Below are 20,504 nucleotides of genomic sequence, written 5' to 3' on the forward strand. Positions count from 1 at the left end.
GGTTAGTTTTGCATTTGACCGGATTGTGTCAGAAATTTGACTTTTCCTCGACGACTTACATGTAAGTCGTCCAATAGAAAATTAAAAAAACAATATTTTGTTATACCTAGACGACATCCATGGAAGTCGTCACAGGTTAGTTTTACAATTGAAAAATAAAACAAAAAAAAATATTTTTTTTCTAGGCGACTTTCAAGGAAGTCGTCCGTCCGAGGACTTACATCGAAGTCATCCAAGATAAGCAAGGTTTGACCAGAATCTCAGAATAAAATCATGGACGACTTCAATGTAAGTCGTCGGACGGACGACTTCCGTGTAAGTTGTCTAGAAAAAAATAATTTTTTTTTTTATTTTTCAATCGCAAAACTAACCCGAGACGACTTCCATGTAAGTCGTCTAGGTATAACAAAATATTGATTTTTTAATTTTCTACTTGTAAGTCGTCCAGGAAAAGTCAAATTTCTGACACAATCCGGTCAAATGCAAAACTAACCCGTTTTCTCTAGACGACTTACAAGTAAGTCGTCTCGAATTTTTTTTTTTTAACAAACAAAGATGAACGACTTCCATGTAAGTCGTCTATAAAAACACATTTAAAAGCCAATTACAAAACTAACATCTGCATTGACCAGAAGACTTCAATGTAAGTCTGGACGAACAGATCTGGGAAAAAACTGATTTCATAGTTTCAACCAGTGAGATAACTTGTTTATCACACATAAGTCTTCTCCAAGCACCCAGAATCTCAAACAAAACTGACCCACCAAAGAATCATAAGCTTCAATGGCTCTATGAACCATAAAAATTTTAGAATTAAAATCTTGGGTTTTTTTGGATGAATATGGAGAGAAAGTGAAAGAGATGTTGTTTTTAGTTCATAAGAATTGAGAATGAAAGAGTGTAAATCGATTTTAGGTGCATTAAGAGCTTCAAATTGGTTGTTCATGGTGGTTGGTGTATTGATGGCAATGACAATATTGTGAATACTTGAGGAAGATGAGGGTAATAGAGTAAAATATGCATTTTCGTAAAAAAAAAAAAAAGAACAAAAAAAGTGATGGCATTTTCGTAAATAATTTGAACTTTGAGGGTGAAAGAAGCAAGTCAAAGTTTTAAAAAAAACATGAGTTAGTTTTGTGTTTGACTTTAAGTTATGAGTCATATTTGCAAAAACCCCAAAAGGGAAACTAGATTAAACTACATATATAAAAATTTTCTTTTTTTGATAAACTCTATAGGTTGATGCGGTCGGTTTCTAAAGAAACGGACTCGGTGCCGTAGAGTGGACTCATTACAAGTAAAAGGAGCTATTATTACGATTTTTTGAGACTAGATTTCTTAGTCACATATTTGGGACATAACTGATTTGTAACTGATCTTTTATGTAAGCTATTTGATATTTGTCTTCATCGCTCTCCATCTTCTCTACCGCCTCTGTTAATGGTCGTTTATTATAAGTTTTACTTCCATCATCTCTCTTCTGTGTGGCTTTGATTTTGGTGCAGGTTGAAGAATTGAATGAGTGGTCTCTCTGTCTTCCACCATTTGATGTCACGCTCGCCTTTCACCACCACTCCACCACGGTTCGACATATCTCTCTCTGTCTATGTCTTTGTCTCTCTCTTTGAATCTGAATTTTGTTTGTTTTTTTGTAAAGGAAGGTGGAGGATGCAGAAGAAGCTTGATGGTGGAGGATACATAAGAAGCTTGATGGTGGAGGAGACAAGACCAGCCGTGGTCGCAGTGGCTGTTGTGCGGCGAGGCAAGGCCAGACATGGTGGCTGGAGGAGGCAAGGTGAGGCAGGCATGGCCGCTTTTTTTATTTAGGATTGAATTTTTTTTTATGATTTGGTTTAGCTATCTAATCCGAATTTTATTTTAAACCAATTTCATTTTGTAAACCGAGTTATATTTATTTCGATTTATAGATAGTAACCAATTGAAATAGAGATGTTACTATTACTGTCATACTTTGTGACGTTTAATTATGACAAATTAATAACATAATGAATGTTACAAAATACAAAAATTTTGTTACGCAATTATAGTAACGCGAGAAACTCTTTCGTTATTGATTATTATGTTGTGTGACTAACTTTTTGATTATAATAGGCTACAAAAAAAATTGACCAAAAATAAGGCTACAAAATTAAGATTTTAAATTAGTTATGAATAATGACGGTTTGGGATAATATATAATGTCAGTATCGGTGACGGTAAAAAGACTATAATGTCGTCAATATTAGTGACATTTTGTGACAACAGATCTGTTGCTACAAGTGAAATAGTTGTCACATTAAACAGTCACAAATTAAGACAGTTTGATACAATTAAATAAGTAAAAAAATTCTACAGTTATGTTACTAGTATACAGCGTAACTATGTGTGACGATTTGTTACAAAAAATTTAATCGTAAGAAATTGTGACATTTTTGTTACTCCAGAACATTTGTGAGACACGTATTGTAACCATTAATAATTGGTAACAAAAACGTAACAATGATAATATTATTACGAATTCTTTGCTATTAGACGAAAAATTTCGTCACAATACCCTTATTTTCTTGTAGTGATTGGCTACCAGACTGTCTGATCCGAGTTTGGAATACCTTCTGACTCATGTTCTAAAACGCGGCGGCTAGACTCGCCGGAAAAAAGGTCGGCGGGGTGGTGCCGCCGCGATTATGGTAAAATCGGTTCAAAACTCGGAATTTAAAAAACTCAGATTGAAATCAAAGCTTGAATGATAGATTCAGAATAATGATTGTATTAGAGTCAATATCTAAAAACTGTAGTTTCATGTTTATTTTTCTTCCAATTTCAAAAAATTTCTGGAAAATCCATACAACATCATCTTCTTTCTTAGTTTTGTGATGGCTCATACGACGTTTTGAAAAAAAGAAAGAAGTAAAAGCAAGGTTTTCATCGTGCATGTGTTGCTTATGTCTATGATGGTTCTTTAACTTCTAATTTGAAGAATTCTTTCATCATCGAAGTCTACTCAAGCCATCACATCACTTTACTACTCAAGCCATCGGCAGTTGCACAAGCCGCCGTACAACATGAACAGCCATCGTTGTTTCAACAAATACAAGTGATTTTAGGAAAGAAAAAAAAACAAATACAAGTGACAGTCTACTTTTATCTCTACATCTACAGCCAACAAGAGTTCAATGTTAAAAATTTGGCGCCTTGGTTTCTTCTATTTTTACTACAATATTTTGATTACAATATTTTGAAGATTTTCCAGTTTCATACATGTTATTACGAGATCTATAAAATCGATCTAGATCTAGCGGTCAAAAATAACGATATAATTAAGAAAATCTAATAATTTCATATCAATATAAGTTTATGCATATTGTAATCTATTCTTTGTAAAAATCAATAATATTATATAAATTAACATTAGAAAATCAAAACGGTTTTGGTTATCTTTTTGTTTTATTTTTCTTTTTTATCGAGCAAAAGAAAGGAAAACTCGAGACTACTTCTTAAATGGAGGTGCATACAATTCACAGATAATCTCTCTTTTGGATTTTCAAACGAAACCCAAAGCATAATTCTATATTCACGTTTTTAATCAAAAAAATAACAATTCTATATTCACGTGATCACACATTACTAGATTTAGTGTTATGAAATTACGCCGAACCCGGCTTCCTCAAAGTCTACCTACCACCCCCATATGGTTTACTTTTTTTTTTCTTAAACTCCTACCTATCTATCCCTCCACCATTTACTTCAAGAAATCGTCAGGTGTGAGTTTCTATTGAAATCAGGTCACAATTGCACAAACTCAATTAAGAAGTCTTAACTCTCTTACTAATTTTTTAAGTAAACTCTCTCGGAACGTTAAGCTCTCAAACTCATAAAACTCAAAAGTTATGCAACACTCTTGAATCTCTTTATATACTCTTTCCGTTTATTAATATAAGTCGTTTTAGAATTGTGCACATAGATTAAAAAATTATTAATTTTTTATATTTTTTAAACAAAAACATCATTAATTATTTACTTAACCACAAATCAACCAATAATAAAATAGAAGGTATATTATCATTGGTCATATAACATTAAGTGTTAATAAATTTTACATAAAAAACCCAAAACGTCATATAATTTGGAATATAAAAGTTTTTCTAAAACGACTTATATAAAAAAACGGAGGGAGTATATAACAACTAACAACTTTCTAATCCTAATGGATAATATCCCTTATATTAATTGAAAAGCATTACAACATTTTTTGGTAGCCACGTATTTTCACCAGGGTGATTCTTAGAATCATTAATAAAAAAATGTTAGTCCATGTAAACATAAATTATATTTTTTATTAAATTAACTATTAAAATGATTAGTAGTGTACAAAAGAATATTATTCATTATTTCCTTAAATAAAAACTACGAAATTACCTAATATGATTGATATATATATATATATATATATATATATGATAATTAATGATTATGAATAGTAACGATTTGATAACAATTTTTGTATCCTCCTTCTCTTTTGTTTAATTTTATATTATTTAAAAGAAATTACACAATCATATTAACCATATAATAAAAAATTAGATTTTTTCTTATATGTTATATTTTGAATTTTTTAAAACGACTATAAAGTACTTATAAAGTGTTAAAAGTCTCGCACTGAAAATTTTGTGATAAATGATTTAACATTTTTTGTTATAACAAGTTACAAATGATTATAAAATCATATAAATATAAATTCTCATTTAATATATATTCATATTAATTATATATATATATATATATATATATTTTTAATATAGTTTAAATTAAACTATATACCATATAAAAATACATAAATATGTTAATTTTAAAAATTTTATTGAAAAATATTGAGACCTTAATATTTTAATTTGGAAATTTGCATTGAAAAAAAATTACATTGAAAATTATGTGACTAATGGTTTAAATTTTTTCTTATAGCGAATATAAAAATTTTAATAAAATCATAAGAATAGAAAGTTCAATAATAAATATTTATATTAAAATATACTATATATCTATGTCAAATCATTGAAATTTAATTATATGATATAAGATAAATAAAATGATTGTTTTGACTTATTTACCAACAAATATTATAAATAAACAAGAAATATTGTTTTGATTTATGTGATTACTCTAATTTAATTATATACATAATACGTAAATGAGCACAAAATAAATAATAATACGTAAAGATTATTTGTATACATAATCTCATTTCGTGCATGATGCGGGTCTTAACCTAGTATCTAGACAACTCCTAAAAATATTAGTATTTCTAACTTGATGAGATTAGGTCTCTAACTTGTGGCTCAAGATTCCTTTTCTTTCAAACTTAATCCAACGGTTTCTATCACTTTCGTCTTTCTTGTCATATATCGTTTTAACGAGGGCCTCGATACACAGACAAAAGTGATGAAAATCCAGTATTCTTTATTTTTGCAACAAGATTGAAAATCCAGTATTCATGTAAACTAGGGGCATTAGGCCATGATTAATGAGGCTCTTAAGGTGGGGTTTTTAGCTTCGGCTAAAAAACTATTTTTAGCTTCGGCTAAGAACTCCATCCCGAGAGTCCGGTTAATCATGGCATTATAAACTATAAACTAAAAATCATTTGCGACACTTGCATTGTCATATATATTACTGTATAATTATTATTGTGGAAATATTATAGTACATCCAGTTGTCAAGGGAAATATTATTGTGGATAATTATTAAGTAGATGTGTTATAATTTTTTGACACATGTCATTCATTCAATAATAGAAGAAAACAGAGATTAAAATATAGAAAATAAATATCTGACGAAACTATAGACACACGGGAACGAGTAGGCATCGAAAAGAGGAAAGGCTTCAGAGTTACGTTGCAGTAGTTTCATGCAACTAGAGATATAAGCCATAGACCATTTCTCACAATATATTATTGGTATCTTTGGTCCCGCATAACACTGATAGTTATTGACTCAGCATCTTTGTTTCCCATAGTCCATAGACGATACATGTATGATACAGGCCCCAAAAATCAAAATTTCAGAAGATTAAAATATCTTTGAATATATTATATAACTGTGGAAATTTTGCTTAATTCATGAAAGCTTCACGAACCATACAGGGGAAAAATCGAAAACGAATCTCTTATTCCGCAAGTTTTTCATGCCTTCACTGCTACAGAAATTACAAATCTCAATGGGCCAAGTGACCTTGCTACCTTGTGTGCTTGTGATCCGCCTCTGGCTTCGGTTTTGGGAACACGTGATTAACGTGTTGTTAGGCTAGGTAGGTAATAGCATAATTTAAAGATTTTCGAGAATAATTTAAAATCTTAAAGACTTTTCTTTGAACATTAAAATATTGACGCTTTACATAGCTAAGTGCTGGATAGTGGGGATTAGATGATCCTAATAGAATGGTAATAAATTTCGTCGTTTACAGCCACGTTATGTTAAATTTAACTATTTTCTTTCCTTATTACTTATTTGGAAATTTGAATGGAGGTTGGAACATTTTTCTCGGTGAAAGGTTGAGACAATGATACTGTAACGTTTTGTCCACTCCCACTATTGGACATGCTCACTAGGTTCGTAAAATACCTGAATGACGGTCGGTGAATTAACTTTTTGGAGATTTTAATGATTTATTTACTAATTTTACAATCATTCTATGATATATTTATGTGTTTTCTTTTCACTCGTATAGTAATATATCGTTCCATTAAACTTCAACTAAAGCAGGCCTGCCAGTCTGCCACAGTCAATCCTCGCTACTGAGGCCATGATTATCCCATCTTAGTTTTTTTTTAAAAAAAAAAAAACAAATTAAAAAACAAACTAATCGCGGACCGCCACGTGTCAGTGGGGTCCGCGAACAGTGTAAGAAACTCACTAAAATCAGTTTTTAATTAGTAGTTTTTGTAACCGATCTTTAAGAATTTTGTGCAGGCCCACACATTAAGAAACTCACTAAAGACCCCGGATAATCATGTTCTCATGTTTTGTAAGGCGGAAGTCTTGTTGTATAGTTTGGCAAAGTTCAGTAAGGACCTTTAGTCTTTTGTAGAGTAGGGATCATGAGAAACACTTAATTTTGGATATATAATAAAAAAATACAATTTGATGACATAAATAAGTAAATCAATTATTTAAAATATTTTAAGATATACTACTATATAGCGCACACCGAATAAATACATCTCTAATTTTGTGGGATTACTTAATTCTACAGAGATGGAAATTTAATTATTTTTGGATATCACGATATAATAGTTTGTTGGACCATGTGAGTAGAGAGAAGAACCAAGCTGCAGATGCACTGGCTAAATATGCTGTTCAACAAGATAATTTATTTGTTATTATGACATTCCCATTGTATGGTTGATTCAATTTCTGTATTTACCTTTTACGATTTAGTTAATAAAGCTTATGTGGTTGAAAAATAGTTGGAAAATTGCCAAAAATTCCTTTTTCAAAGTACCACTTTTCAAGTTTACACTAACCACTTTTACCCTCATCTTTAATAAAGGGTAAAAGACATTTATAACCTTTTAATTATTTTTGACAAAAAAAAAACATATGGTTAACTAATCTAAACTTAAAACATCAATTCTAAACCCTAAACCCTAAAACTTCAAATCTAAACCCTAAAACATCAACTCTAAACTCTAAATGTAAACACTAAACCCTAAATCTAAACATAAAACATCAACTTTAAACCCTAAATCCTCAACTCTAAACCCTAAACCATGAAACATCAACTCTTAACCCTAAACTCCGAAACATCAACTCTAAACTCCGAAACATCAACTCTAAACTCTAAACCCTAAACCTTCAAATCAAAACCCTAAAACATCAACTCTAAACCCTAAACGTAATCCCTAAACCCTAAACGTAAACCCTAAACCCTAAACCTTATATTTTTCTAAAATTCAAACCCTAAACCTTCAAATCTAAACCCTAAAACATCAACTTTAAACTCTAAACGTAAACCCAAAACCCTAAATCTTCAAATCTAAACCCTAAAACATCAACTTTAAACTCTAAACGTAAACCCAAAACCCTAAATCTTCAAATCTAAACCCTAAAACATCAACTCTAGGGTCTAAACGTAAACCCAAAACCCTAAATCTTCAAATCTAAACCCTAAAACATCAACTTTAAACTCTAAACGTAAACCCAAAACCCTAAATCTTCAAATCTAAACCCTAAAACATCAACTTTAAACTCTAAACGTAAACCCAAAACCCTAAATCTTCAAATCTAAACCCTAAAACATCAACTGTTTCAGGGTTTAGGGTTTATTTCAAAAAAAACTCGGGTTTATAATTGATGGTTTAAGGTTTAGGGTTCGTATTTGAAAAAAATAGTGTTTAGGATTGATTGTTTAGGGTTTTGAGTTGAGTTTTAGGGTTTTGAGTTTGACTTTCGAAATAGTATAATTCAGAAAAAAATAAAAAACTTATTTTTATTTTTTTAAATTTTTATTTATTTAAATATTTATTTATTATATATATAAAGAACATGGGCATAAGAGTCTTTTGCCATTCAATGAAGAAGATATTTTTTAAAATGTCCCTTTAGTGGTGGTAAAAATGAAAAGTAGTAGCATGAAATTGGTAAACATGTAATTTCCCCAAAATAGTTTTAGATAATGTTAATTATAAAAGTCAATGGATATTCTATTTGATTTATGATTAATTATATATTAGTAAATTTAATTATTTGTTAATGGTATTAACGGCCTTAAGCACTTTTAACATGTGAACTTAGACTAAAAAATAATTCAAATAATATTTTAGAACTTCATTGATAATCGATTATAGTTAATTGTGATTTTCGTTTACTTTCTCAATTTTTTTTTATTTTTTGATGAAATTTAAAATTTATTGATCTAAGCAAAAGAATGTTATTTACAAAAGAAGAACCTATTTAGAAGCTAAACTATATGTGGTATCTCAAGCTGTAGTTTAAAGAAAATATATCGAGATCAAAGTATGATTTCAAACCATCCCCTAAGCATTCCTCCTAGCTTGTCTCTGGCCTGTATTTGAGTGAATATATCATGTTCTTCATAGCCTTGTCAGTGAGTCTCCTCACCTGATCTGTTGTGTTTCTAGGTTGTTGATGGCGCCTAGTGTTTCATTCTCGCCAACTGTGGTAAATGAGCGTTTGAAATAGGAGTCGAGCTAAGAAAAAATCTACTCTTTTAGTGCCCATTCTTTGTAAACACTGAATTTTCCACTGCCAATCCGGATGGATGCAAGAGCCCACAAATTTACAGGCAGGAGCTTCCCATAACGTGTAGGAGTAGGGATAAGCAGAATACAAATGGTCTCTCGTCTCATCCCTTTCTCCGTATAGTTCACAACCTTGAATCATCCCCATTGCCTCATACGATTCCCGGTAGATAGCCTATTCTTAATAGCTAGCCAAGTGATGCAAGAGTAGCGAGAGACTCCATGCGGGAACCAGACCATTAGATATCATCCATGAATAGTGCTCTACAAACACTAAACATTGTATGGTAATTCAATTAACTCGTTCTACTGTGATAATAAAACAAAAAAAAATGAGAGAAAAAGACAAAAGAAAGAAAGAAAGAAAGAAGAGAAAAGTAGTCTCTCTCAACAAAAATACTTTATATATATAATATGGCTTGTATTTTAGGCAGATTATTTATTGTTTAGATATATTTATTTTAAAATTTATTATTAGTTTTACTTTACGTTAATTTGTAACATGAAAACTCCTTTTAAATACTTTGTGAGTGCTAATTCTCAAAGACATTTGGATCAATAAGATCCCTCAAATTATATTATTAAAAAATAGAAATGAAAAATAGAAAAAAAAAGACAATCTCTTTTTTTTCTTAGACTCAATCAAATTCAAACATGGAAAATTGCACCCTATAACCAACAAGAAAAAACGAAACTAACCAAACTCCATTCTCTCTCTTCCTATATCTCTCTATCTTCTCTCTAGAAATCTAATTTTGTTTTTTCTTTTGGTTATTTCACCAATTATCCCTTCAAACAATTGTTTAAAATATTTTTGTATACTTGTATTTCTTTCATAACTATATTTTAAAATATTTAACTTTATTCACTAGAAACTCAATAGAGTTAATGTAGATGGCCTAGGGCCATATTCTCATATCATTTATATAATTTTTTAAAAAACATTGCAATTCTGTCAAACGGATATTTTCAAATTTTTGTCACAAAAAAGTTTTCAAAGAAAAAATAACCAAAAAATATTAGTTAACTTTAGGGTTTTAGATATATATATTACATTTAAATAAAATTTATTTTAGTCATTTTTCTCTTTAAATACTTTTTTGTAAAAATAAACCAAAAAATATTATCATAGAAAATTTTTCTTAAAAATATCGATCCAACGATAATAATTGCTTCAATTTTAAATGATGACTTCGCATTTTTGGCAAAGAGATGCGATATTTTTATTCCAGCGCGACAAAATAGCATTCACCTAATTTTAAATAGTTTATTGTTTGAATAATTTGTCGTGTGATTAAAAGACGAGTGAACAAAGTTGTCAAAATATAGTTCAATACCATTCATTATTGTTGTTTTAAACATGTTTGATTGATATATAATTTATTAGTTTAATACAAATTATTCAAAATTCCAATTAAATACAATATACAATCTTTAAAAAAAATTAAATACACTCCATACTTTACTTTAGTTGATAATTGGCGTTTATTACTATTACGTTTTTAATGTCGACAAACTTTGTTATTACTTATTAAGCAAAAATACTTTATGGTTTCTTGTATATTCAGCGTCATGGTGAGAACTTTTAGTTAGAAATGTATTTAAGAAGTTGTTTTCATTTTTGCTTGAACATCTAAATTGTTATTTAAGAAAAAAATCTGGTGTACACTCAGTCAAACTAGTGCTGCCCTAAATAAAACATAATCCTAGCAACCTGATAACAATAAAAAGTCTATTTAATACATCGATTAGAGAAAATAATTATGACACGTTTATATAATACGCTGTTTGTATGAATGAAAAAAAATATTTCTCAGACTAAAATGTCCACATCCTCAGCCCAAGCTAACTTATGTTTTTATAAAAAAAATGTTCATAAAAAATTGATCCGCGCGATTGAATAAACACATTTTTAAAGTGCAATTATTATACTTCTGTGTCAGTAGAGTACTCAACTAGTGCATGATAATGCAGTATGTCTGTATGTGTAGTCTTTTATATATTATTTGAATTATATTGGATAGAAAAATTCTAGCACAATTCCTAAGACTACAATGGTGTGTTGAATTTTTTACATGTTGCAATGGGATGTTTAATAAAGTGTTGAAGCTGAGTTGGCATTCAACTAGTTAAAAAAATTAAACTCTGTTGAATTTCGTTGGAAAAGAAAGAGAATGTAGCATGGTCTCTTCCTATTGGCTCAGACAAAAGTGTGGGTTATGACTTTTTTTTTTTTTAATTGGCTGTGTTGAATTTCTTTTTTTTTTCTCTCCTTCTACATTATTTTGTTCAATTATTGTAAATAAAATTATAACTTATTGAAAAAAAATATATTAAAATTTATCATTTTTTCATATTCTATAAATAGAGACTTGTTTCATTAGATTTGGACACAGAAAAAAAATTATCATTCACCTCTCAAACAATTTTCGTTACAAAAGATGGAAAATAAAAATTGTAGGGTAGGGTGTTGAATTTTATTTTAAACAAACCATTGTAGAGTATAAAAAATGAGTGGGTGTTGAATTATTAGTTGGAAGAGAGAAAAACTGATGTGGAAGAAAGAGAAGATGATGTGGAGGGTGTTGTGTGTTGAATCTATTGTATATAGTCTAATATAAGCCATGTAGAAAAGAAAGATAAATCTCTATATAGATAGTTATTGAAAAAATAGATTTATGAATAACATGAAACCTAAATCACTCTTTTGATAAAACGTACTTACACATGATAGACATACTTTATCATCATATTAAACCTAACTTTACATATATTCGCGTTACACAAAAACTAAAGCGCGTATATATAAACATACATAAAAATATATTCTTTTAAAAATAATATATTGAAAATATGTTCATTTTTAAGTAAATTTATTTTCGTTTCGCTAGTAGATATTTTTTTTTATTTTGGGGTTTGATTCGCATTACACATGCTGGTTTGCTAGATGAGTGTTTTCAAATTTAGTTTTGCAATAAAAATTATTTCTGCTATGATGAATTTTTAACAAATATAAAGAATTTAATATTTAATTTATTATTAAATATTTAGATGTATAAGTGTTTGTAAAATTATTTTATGTGATAAAAAGTTTATCTATTGTGATAAATGTTTTCTTATATAAAAAGAGTATGATGTTCAATTTATTATTAAATATTTCGGACACATAAGAACTAACTTATCAAAGATTCATAATAGTCTTTGAACTGATAATACATCAATTTATAAATATTTGTAGAACTATTATGCTACTAGATGCAGGCAAAACAAGTATATCTAAAAAAACGTGAGAAACTCTATAACACATGTTTTTTAGTGAAGGATTAGGGAATAAAGTAAAATATAATTATATAAATAATTATCAATATTTTTATTATTTATTGAGAAATTCATGCACGTGCAGCCGTTGATATGCTCATACCTTTTCTTCTCTGTGCTTTCCAGATCCTCCTTCAACCCCAAAACTCATTCCTCTTATATATAGAACCTCCATCAACCCCAAAACTCATTCCTCTTACATAAGATTACCATATCATTAGAAAGGCGACATCACCAAAAAAAAAATAACGTGACAAAGATGTTTTACTATGTGATTCTCCCTTTAGCTCTTCTTGTCATTGCTTACAAATTCATCTTCAGCTATAGAACGCAGCGTTTCAACCTCCCTCCCTCTCCGCCTCACTCTCTCCCCATTATCGGCCACCACCGCCTCATTAAACCTCCCGTCCACCGTCTCTTCCATGGACTCGCCAAAACACACGGCCCAATCTTCTACCTCCGATTAGGTACCCGCCGTGCGGTTGTCATCTCTTCCTCCGCACTCGCAAGAGAATGCTTCACGGGTCATAACGACGTAGTTGTATCGAACCGCCCTCGTTTCCTGACTTCCAAATACATCGCTTACAACTACACAACCATTGCGACCACACCTTACGGTGACCACTGGCGTAACCTCCGCAAAATATGCTCCCTCGAAATCGTCTCCTCAAAACGTCTCGCAAACTTTCTCCACATCCGCAAAGAGGAAATCCACCGCATGCTCACGAGACTCTCACGTGACGCACTCATCAGCAAAGAGGTCGAGGTCGAGTCCTTGTTTTACGATCTAACGTTCAACAACATCGTGAGGATGGTTACGGGGAAGATCTATTACGGAGAAGATGCTAGTGACAAAGCAGAAGCAGATACGTTCAAGAAACTCATTGCTTATATTACCAGTACTAGTGGCGCGAGGCACCCTGGTGAATACTTGCCATTCTTGAAAATATTCGGAAGGAGTTTTGAGAAGAAAGTGAAAGCTGTAGGAGAAGCCATGGATGCGATCTTGCAGCGTCTGCTTGATGAGTGTAGAGGAAATAAAGACGGTAACACAATGGTTAATCACTTGCTCTCTTTGCAACAACAAGACCCAGAGTATTACAGTGAGGTCATCATCAAAGGCCTAATGCTGGTAACAACCAAACACAGTCATTTTGTCACAACGACAACATTAACACACACATATATATGCACACATATAACGAAGCATCGTATTATTACTTTTAACAAATTTATTTATTATATATATATATATATATGTATATATATATTAGAAAACGAGAAATTTGTAAATAGATGAAATTAAAATGTTGACTTATTTTTTGTTGAAATATAGCCACTGAACTAGATAATATTAATATATTGACTAATTATTACGATTTATTTATTTTATAATATAAATATATATATATATATATCTTTTCATGAGCACTAGTATATATATTACGACATTAATATATATATAACAAATGAGCTAATAATAGTCTGCAAAACAGGGTATCATGTTTGCCGCATCAGAAACATCGGCCGTGACAATAGAGTGGGCGATGGCGAGTTTGTTGAATCATCCAGAGTTGTTGGAAAAGTTGAAACTAGAGATTGACGAGAAAATCGGACAAGACCGCTTGATCGAGGAAACAGACATTCCAAACCTGCCTTACCTCCAAAACGTAGTGTCGGAGACACTCAGGCTATATCCAGCAGCGCCGCTTCTTGTGCCAAGATTAACAGTAGAGGACATCAAGATCGGAGGCTACGACGTGCCTCGTGAGACGATGGTCATGGTGAACGCGTGGAGTATACACAGAGATCCAGAACTGTGGACGGAACCAGAGAGGTTTAATCCAGATAGGTTTAACGGTGGAGGAGAAGGAGAAAAGGACGATGTCCGTATGCTGATAACCTTTGGAAGTGGACGGAGAATGTGTCCCGGCGCAGGATTAGCGAACAAGATTGTGACGTTGGCGTTAGGATCTTTGATTCAATGCTTTGATTGGGGAAGAGTCAATGGCAAAAAGATTGATATGACTGAGGGTCCAGAGATGGCAATGCGTAAGGTGGTGCCGTTACGAGCCATGTGTCAGCTTCGACCCGTTATGAATAAGCTTCTTACCGAGTCAAAAGTTTAGTTTTGCTAGTGTGTTTCTATTGAGAAAAAAAAAACTATTATGCCAATAAAGTGTGTAGATACACTTCGGTGCTTCTCTGTACTATATTTGTAATGCCAATAAATTGAAAACCCTAGCATTTTTTTCCTTTTACCCTGTCTCATTTCACATATATATTACCATGTTTTTAGATTGGTTTTTGAGCTTATTTCGAACAAACTAAAAATGAGCTTGAGCATACAAGAAAGAAAGATTCAACATATACCGGTAAAAGAATGAACTTTTTTCTTTAGTATATATGTATGTATGTTAAAAAGATATGTTATTTATTTTCAAATATATATATAGTTTTTTGACAAAAAATTAAATTGAAAACTACATTCTATTAATTCGACGTGTGATCTGCAAATTATAGCTTGTATGTCGGTTAATTTGGTACTAAGCGATATAATCCAATAATGTATTCTTCTTTCTTTCTTTTTTCTAACCAATTCAATAAAGTATTCGAAAAGATATAGTGTAAAAGTTAGAGCACCCCCATTAGTGAACTTACGGGGGATCACACAGATTTCAAAAAAAAAAAAAATTAAAATAATGAATAGTGATGAACCTGTCTCTCTCCACCTCTTCCCAGTGAACCGGGTTCATCACTGTAACGCGAGCCCCACGGCACGTGGCGGCCCGTGATTGGCCCAATTAATTTTTTTTTTTTTAAACAAAAATCAAACAGAAAAAAATATAGTAAAAAAATACTTTGTGAACCCCTTTCATGGGGTTCACTAATGGAGATGCTCTTATATGCAATACAGTTTTGCATGGTTTTGGCTCTTTTCCTAAGAGCATTGGAATATCCGATGTACTTCTATAATTTCATTTAAAATAATAATCTCTATTATAGAGGTAAAAATGCAATAATATATGTTTTTATAATAGAGTTCTTCTATTTTAAAGTAAAATATAGAAAAAAAATTATTTTTTGCCTCTATAATTAGAGGTGAAAATAAAATATTTCTATATTTTCTCGTATAAATAGATGCACTCTATTACATTGGAAAATTTTCATCTCTATAATAGAGTTTTTCTATTTTAGAAGAAAATATAGAGATAAAAATATGGGTGGGTTGAAAATGGTCTAAGTGATGAATGATTAATAACGACTACTGCTGCGCTTGGGAAATCCCCTAGACTATATTTGCGAAATGATTTTGCCACATGTCCTTTCTACAATCAATTTCACAAAACAAATATGACATCCCCTAGACTATATTTGCGAAGTGATTTTGCCAAATGTCTTTTCAACAATCAATTTCACAAAAAAAATATTACATGGCTACTGAAATTGATGACATGACTTCCGAAAAAATATGACATGGATAATTTCATTTAATGTTGATTTATATTTTGGCAAACTTATTAGAATAATATCATTTTTATTAGTTTTATGCAAATTGATTTAATATATATCAAATCTATATTAAATATTAGTAAAAAAATAGTACAATCTATAATATTTAATAAAAATTATTTTTAAATATAATGTAAGTTTAAAAAGTTACTTATGTGCAGGAAAACACCTAGTTACTATTTTAATTACCTTGCAAAATCTTGTATATAAAAAAACTATTATGCGAATAAAGTGTGTAGGTACACTTCGGTGCTTCTCTGTAACCAAAACTGTATGTGTAATGCGAATAAATTGAAAACCCTAGCATTTTTTCCTTTTTCCCTGTCTCATTTCACATATACATATTACCATGTTTTTAGATTGGTTTTTGAGCTTATTTCGAACAAACTAAAATGAACTTCACCATACAAAATAAAGATTCAACATAGACCGATAAATCTCTATATATATAGTTATTGAAAAAATAGATTTATGAATAACATGAAACCTAAATCACTCTTTTGATAAAACGTACTTACACATGATAGACATACTTTATCATCATATTAAACCTAACTTTGCATATATTCGCGTTACACAAAAACTAAAGCGAATATATATAAACATAGATAAAATTATATTCTTTTAGAAATAATATATTGAAAAATATGTTCATTTTTAAGTAAATTTATTTTCGTTTCGCTTATTATATAGATTTAGCAGATATATTTTTTTTTTTTTGGAGTTTGATTCGCATTACACATGCTAGTTTGCTAGATGAGTGTTTTCAAATTTAGTTTTGCAATAAAAATTATTTCTGCTATGATGAACTTTTAACATATATAAAGAATTTAATATTTAATTTATTATTAAATATTTAGATGTATAAGTGTTTGTAAAATTATTTTATGTGATAAAAAGTTTATCTATTTGATAAATGTTTTCTTATATATAAAGAGTATGATGTTCAATTTATTATTAAATATCTCGGACACAAAGAACTAACTTATCAAAGATTCATAATAGTCTTTGAACTGATAATACATCAATTTATAAATATTTGTAGAATTATTATGCCACTAGATGCAGGCAAAACAAGTATATCTAAAAAACGTGAGAAACTCTATAACACATGTTTTTTAGTGAAGGATTAGGGAATAAAGTAAAATATAATTATATAAATAATTATCAATATTTTTATTATTTATTGAGAAATTCATGCACGTGCAGCCGTTGATATGCTCATACCTTTTCTTCTCTGTGCTTTCCAGATCCTCCTTCAACCCCAAAACTCATTCCTCTTACATAAGATTACCATATCATTAGAAAGGCGACATCACCAAAAAAAAAATAACGTGACAAAGATGTTTTACTATGTGATTCTCCCTTTAGCTCTTCTTGTCATTGCTTACAAATTCATCTTCAGCTATAGAACGCAGCGTTTCAACCTCCCTCCCTCTCCGCCTCACTCTCTCCCCATTATCGGCCACCACCGCCTCATTAAACCTCCCGTCCACCGTCTCTTCCATGGACTCGCCAAAACACACGGCCCAATCTTCTACCTCCGATTAGGTACCCGCCGTGCGGTTGTCATCTCTTCCTCCGCACTCGCAAGAGAATGCTTCACGGGTCATAACGACGTAGTTGTATCGAACCGCCCTCGTTTCCTGACTTCCAAATACATCGCTTACAACTACACAACCATTGCGACCACACCTTACGGTGACCACTGGCGTAACCTCCGCAAAATATGCTCCCTCGAAATCGTCTCCTCAAAACGTCTCGCAAACTTTCTCCACATCCGCAAAGAGGAAATCCACCGCATGCTCACGAGACTCTCACGTGACGCACTCATCAGCAAAGAGGTCGAGGTCGAGTCCTTGTTTTACGATCTAACGTTCAACAACATCGTGAGGATGGTTACGGGGAAGATCTATTACGGAGAAGATGCTAGTGACAAAGCAGAAGCAGATACGTTCAAGAAACTCATTGCTTATATTACCAGTACTAGTGGCGCGAGGCACCCTGGTGAATACTTGCCATTCTTGAAAATATTCGGAAGGAGTTTTGAGAAGAAAGTGAAAGCTGTAGGAGAAGCCATGGATGCGATCTTGCAGCGTCTGCTTGATGAGTGTAGAGGAAATAAAGACGGTAACACAATGGTTAATCACTTGCTCTCTTTGCAACAACAAGACCCAGAGTATTACAGTGAGGTCATCATCAAAGGCCTAATGCTGGTAACAACCAAACACAGTCATTTTGTCACAACGACAACATTAACACACACATATATATGCACACATATAACGAAGCATCGTATTATTACTTTTAACAAATTTATTTATTATATATATATATATATATGTATATATATATTAGAAAACGAGAAATTTGTAAATAGATGAAATTAAAATGTTGACTTATTTTTTGTTGAAATATAGCCACTGAACTAGATAATATTAATATATTGACTAATTATTACGATTTATTTATTTTATAATATAAATATATATATATATATATCTTTTCATGAGCACTAGTATATATATTACGACATTAATATATATATAACAAATGAGCTAATAATAGTCTGCAAAACAGGGTATCATGTTTGCCGCATCAGAAACATCGGCCGTGACAATAGAGTGGGCGATGGCGAGTTTGTTGAATCATCCAGAGTTGTTGGAAAAGTTGAAACTAGAGATTGACGAGAAAATCGGACAAGACCGCTTGATCGAGGAAACAGACATTCCAAACCTGCCTTACCTCCAAAACGTAGTGTCGGAGACACTCAGGCTATATCCAGCAGCGCCGCTTCTTGTGCCAAGATTAACAGTAGAGGACATCAAGATCGGAGGCTACGACGTGCCTCGTGAGACGATGGTCATGGTGAACGCGTGGAGTATACACAGAGATCCAGAACTGTGGACGGAACCAGAGAGGTTTAATCCAGATAGGTTTAACGGTGGAGGAGAAGGAGAAAAGGACGATGTCCGTATGCTGATAACCTTTGGAAGTGGACGGAGAATGTGTCCCGGCGCAGGATTAGCGAACAAGATTGTGACGTTGGCGTTAGGATCTTTGATTCAATGCTTTGATTGGGGAAGAGTCAATGGCAAAAAAGATTGATATGACTGAGGGTCCAGAGATGGCAATGCGTAAGGTGGTGCCGTTACGAGCCATGTGTCAGCTTCGACCCGTTATGAATAAGCTTCTTACCGAGTCAAAAGTTTAGTTCTGCTTCAGTGTGTTTCTATTGAAAAAAAAACTATTATGCGAATAAATTGTGTAGTTACACTTCGGTGCTTCTCTGCAACCAAACCTATATGTGTAATGCGAATAAATTGAAAAACCTAGCATTTTTCCTTTTACATAAATATTACCATGTTTTTAGATTGGTTTTTGAGCTTATTTGGAACAAACTAAAAATGAACTTGAGCATACAAGAAAGAAAGATTCAACATATACCGGTGAAAGAATGAACTTTTTTCTTTAGGGAATTAAACAGTGGTGGTAGTCCAGTGGCGCTTGAGGGAATAAATCCAATACGGCGAACCCTGGTTCGAATCCCGTTGGCCACACGGATATGGGCTATTGCTTTCAGCTCATTTGAATGCCAAGGAAAGGGTCTATCCGTGGGCTGTATCTCCACCCGGGGATTAGGTCTGTGTCTTTATTTGATCCGGGTTTAACCCTTTTATATGTTAAAAAAAAAAAAGAATGAACTTCCAGGCCTAGTATATATGTATGTATGTTAAGAAGATATGTTATTTATTTTCAAATATATATAAAGTTTTTTGACAAAAAATTAAATTGAAAACTACATTCTATTAATTCGACGTGTGATCTGCAAATTATAGCTTGTATGTCGGTTTGGTACTAAGCGATATAATCCAATAATGTATTCTTCTTTTTTTTTTCTAACCAATTCAATAAAGTATTCGAAAAGATATAGTGTAAAAGTTATATGCAATACAGTTTTGCATGGTTTTGGCTCTTTTCCTAAGAGCATTGGAATCTCCTATGTACGGTTATATAATTTCATTTAAAATAGGGATCTCTGTTATAGAGATAAAAATGCTATAATATATATTTTTATAATAGAGTTTTTCTATTTTAGAGTAAAATATAGAAGAAAGTTATTTTTTGTCTCTATAATTAGAGGTGAAAATAACATATTTCTATATTTTCTCCTATAAATAGAGGCACTCTATTACATTGGAGAATTTTCATCTCTATAATAGAGTTTTTCTATTTTAGAAGAAAATATAGAGATAAAAATATGGGTGGGCTAAATATGGTCTAAGTGATGAATGATTAATAATGACTACTGCTGCGCCTGGAAAATTCCCTAGACTATATTTGCGAAGTGATTTTGCCACATGTCTTTTCTACAATCAATTTTACAAAACAAATATGACATCCCCTAGACTATATTTG

The 20,504-nt window shown here is 31.5% G+C and overlaps 1 protein-coding gene and 1 pseudogene across 1 annotated transcript; both read left to right on the top strand.

Moving 5' to 3' along the window:
* Positions 1 to 12,793: 12,793 nt before the first annotated feature.
* LOC106320670 (cytochrome P450 81F1-like) lies at positions 12,794 to 14,771 on the top strand. The gene is made up of 2 exons (XM_013759036.1): positions 12,794 to 13,704; positions 14,069 to 14,771. The coding sequence occupies exons 1-2, from the start codon at positions 12,832 to 12,834 to the stop codon at positions 14,699 to 14,701; spliced, it is 1,506 nt and encodes a 501-aa protein (XP_013614490.1). The 5' UTR covers positions 12,794 to 12,831; the 3' UTR covers positions 14,702 to 14,771.
* A 2,616-nt stretch (positions 14,772 to 17,387) lies between these two features.
* On the top strand, positions 17,388 to 19,416 carry LOC106320671 (annotated as a pseudogene).
* The last annotated feature ends 1,088 nt before the right edge of the window (positions 19,417 to 20,504 follow it).

This window comes from Brassica oleracea, unplaced genomic scaffold (genome assembly GCF_000695525.1).
Source record: "Brassica oleracea var. oleracea cultivar TO1000 unplaced genomic scaffold, BOL UnpScaffold01007, whole genome shotgun sequence".
Lineage (NCBI taxonomy): Eukaryota > Viridiplantae > Streptophyta > Magnoliopsida > Brassicales > Brassicaceae > Brassica > Brassica oleracea.

Excerpts from the sequence above, each read along its gene's own strand:
- LOC106320670 (XM_013759036.1), top strand. The coding sequence starts at position 12,832 with ATGTTTTACTATGTGATTCTCCCTTTAGCTCTTCTTGTCATTGCTTAC. Across the intron at positions 13,705-14,068 it reads TCATCAAAGGCCTAATGCTG|GGTATCATGTTTGCCGCATC; the intron begins GTAACAACCAAA and ends TCTGCAAAACAG.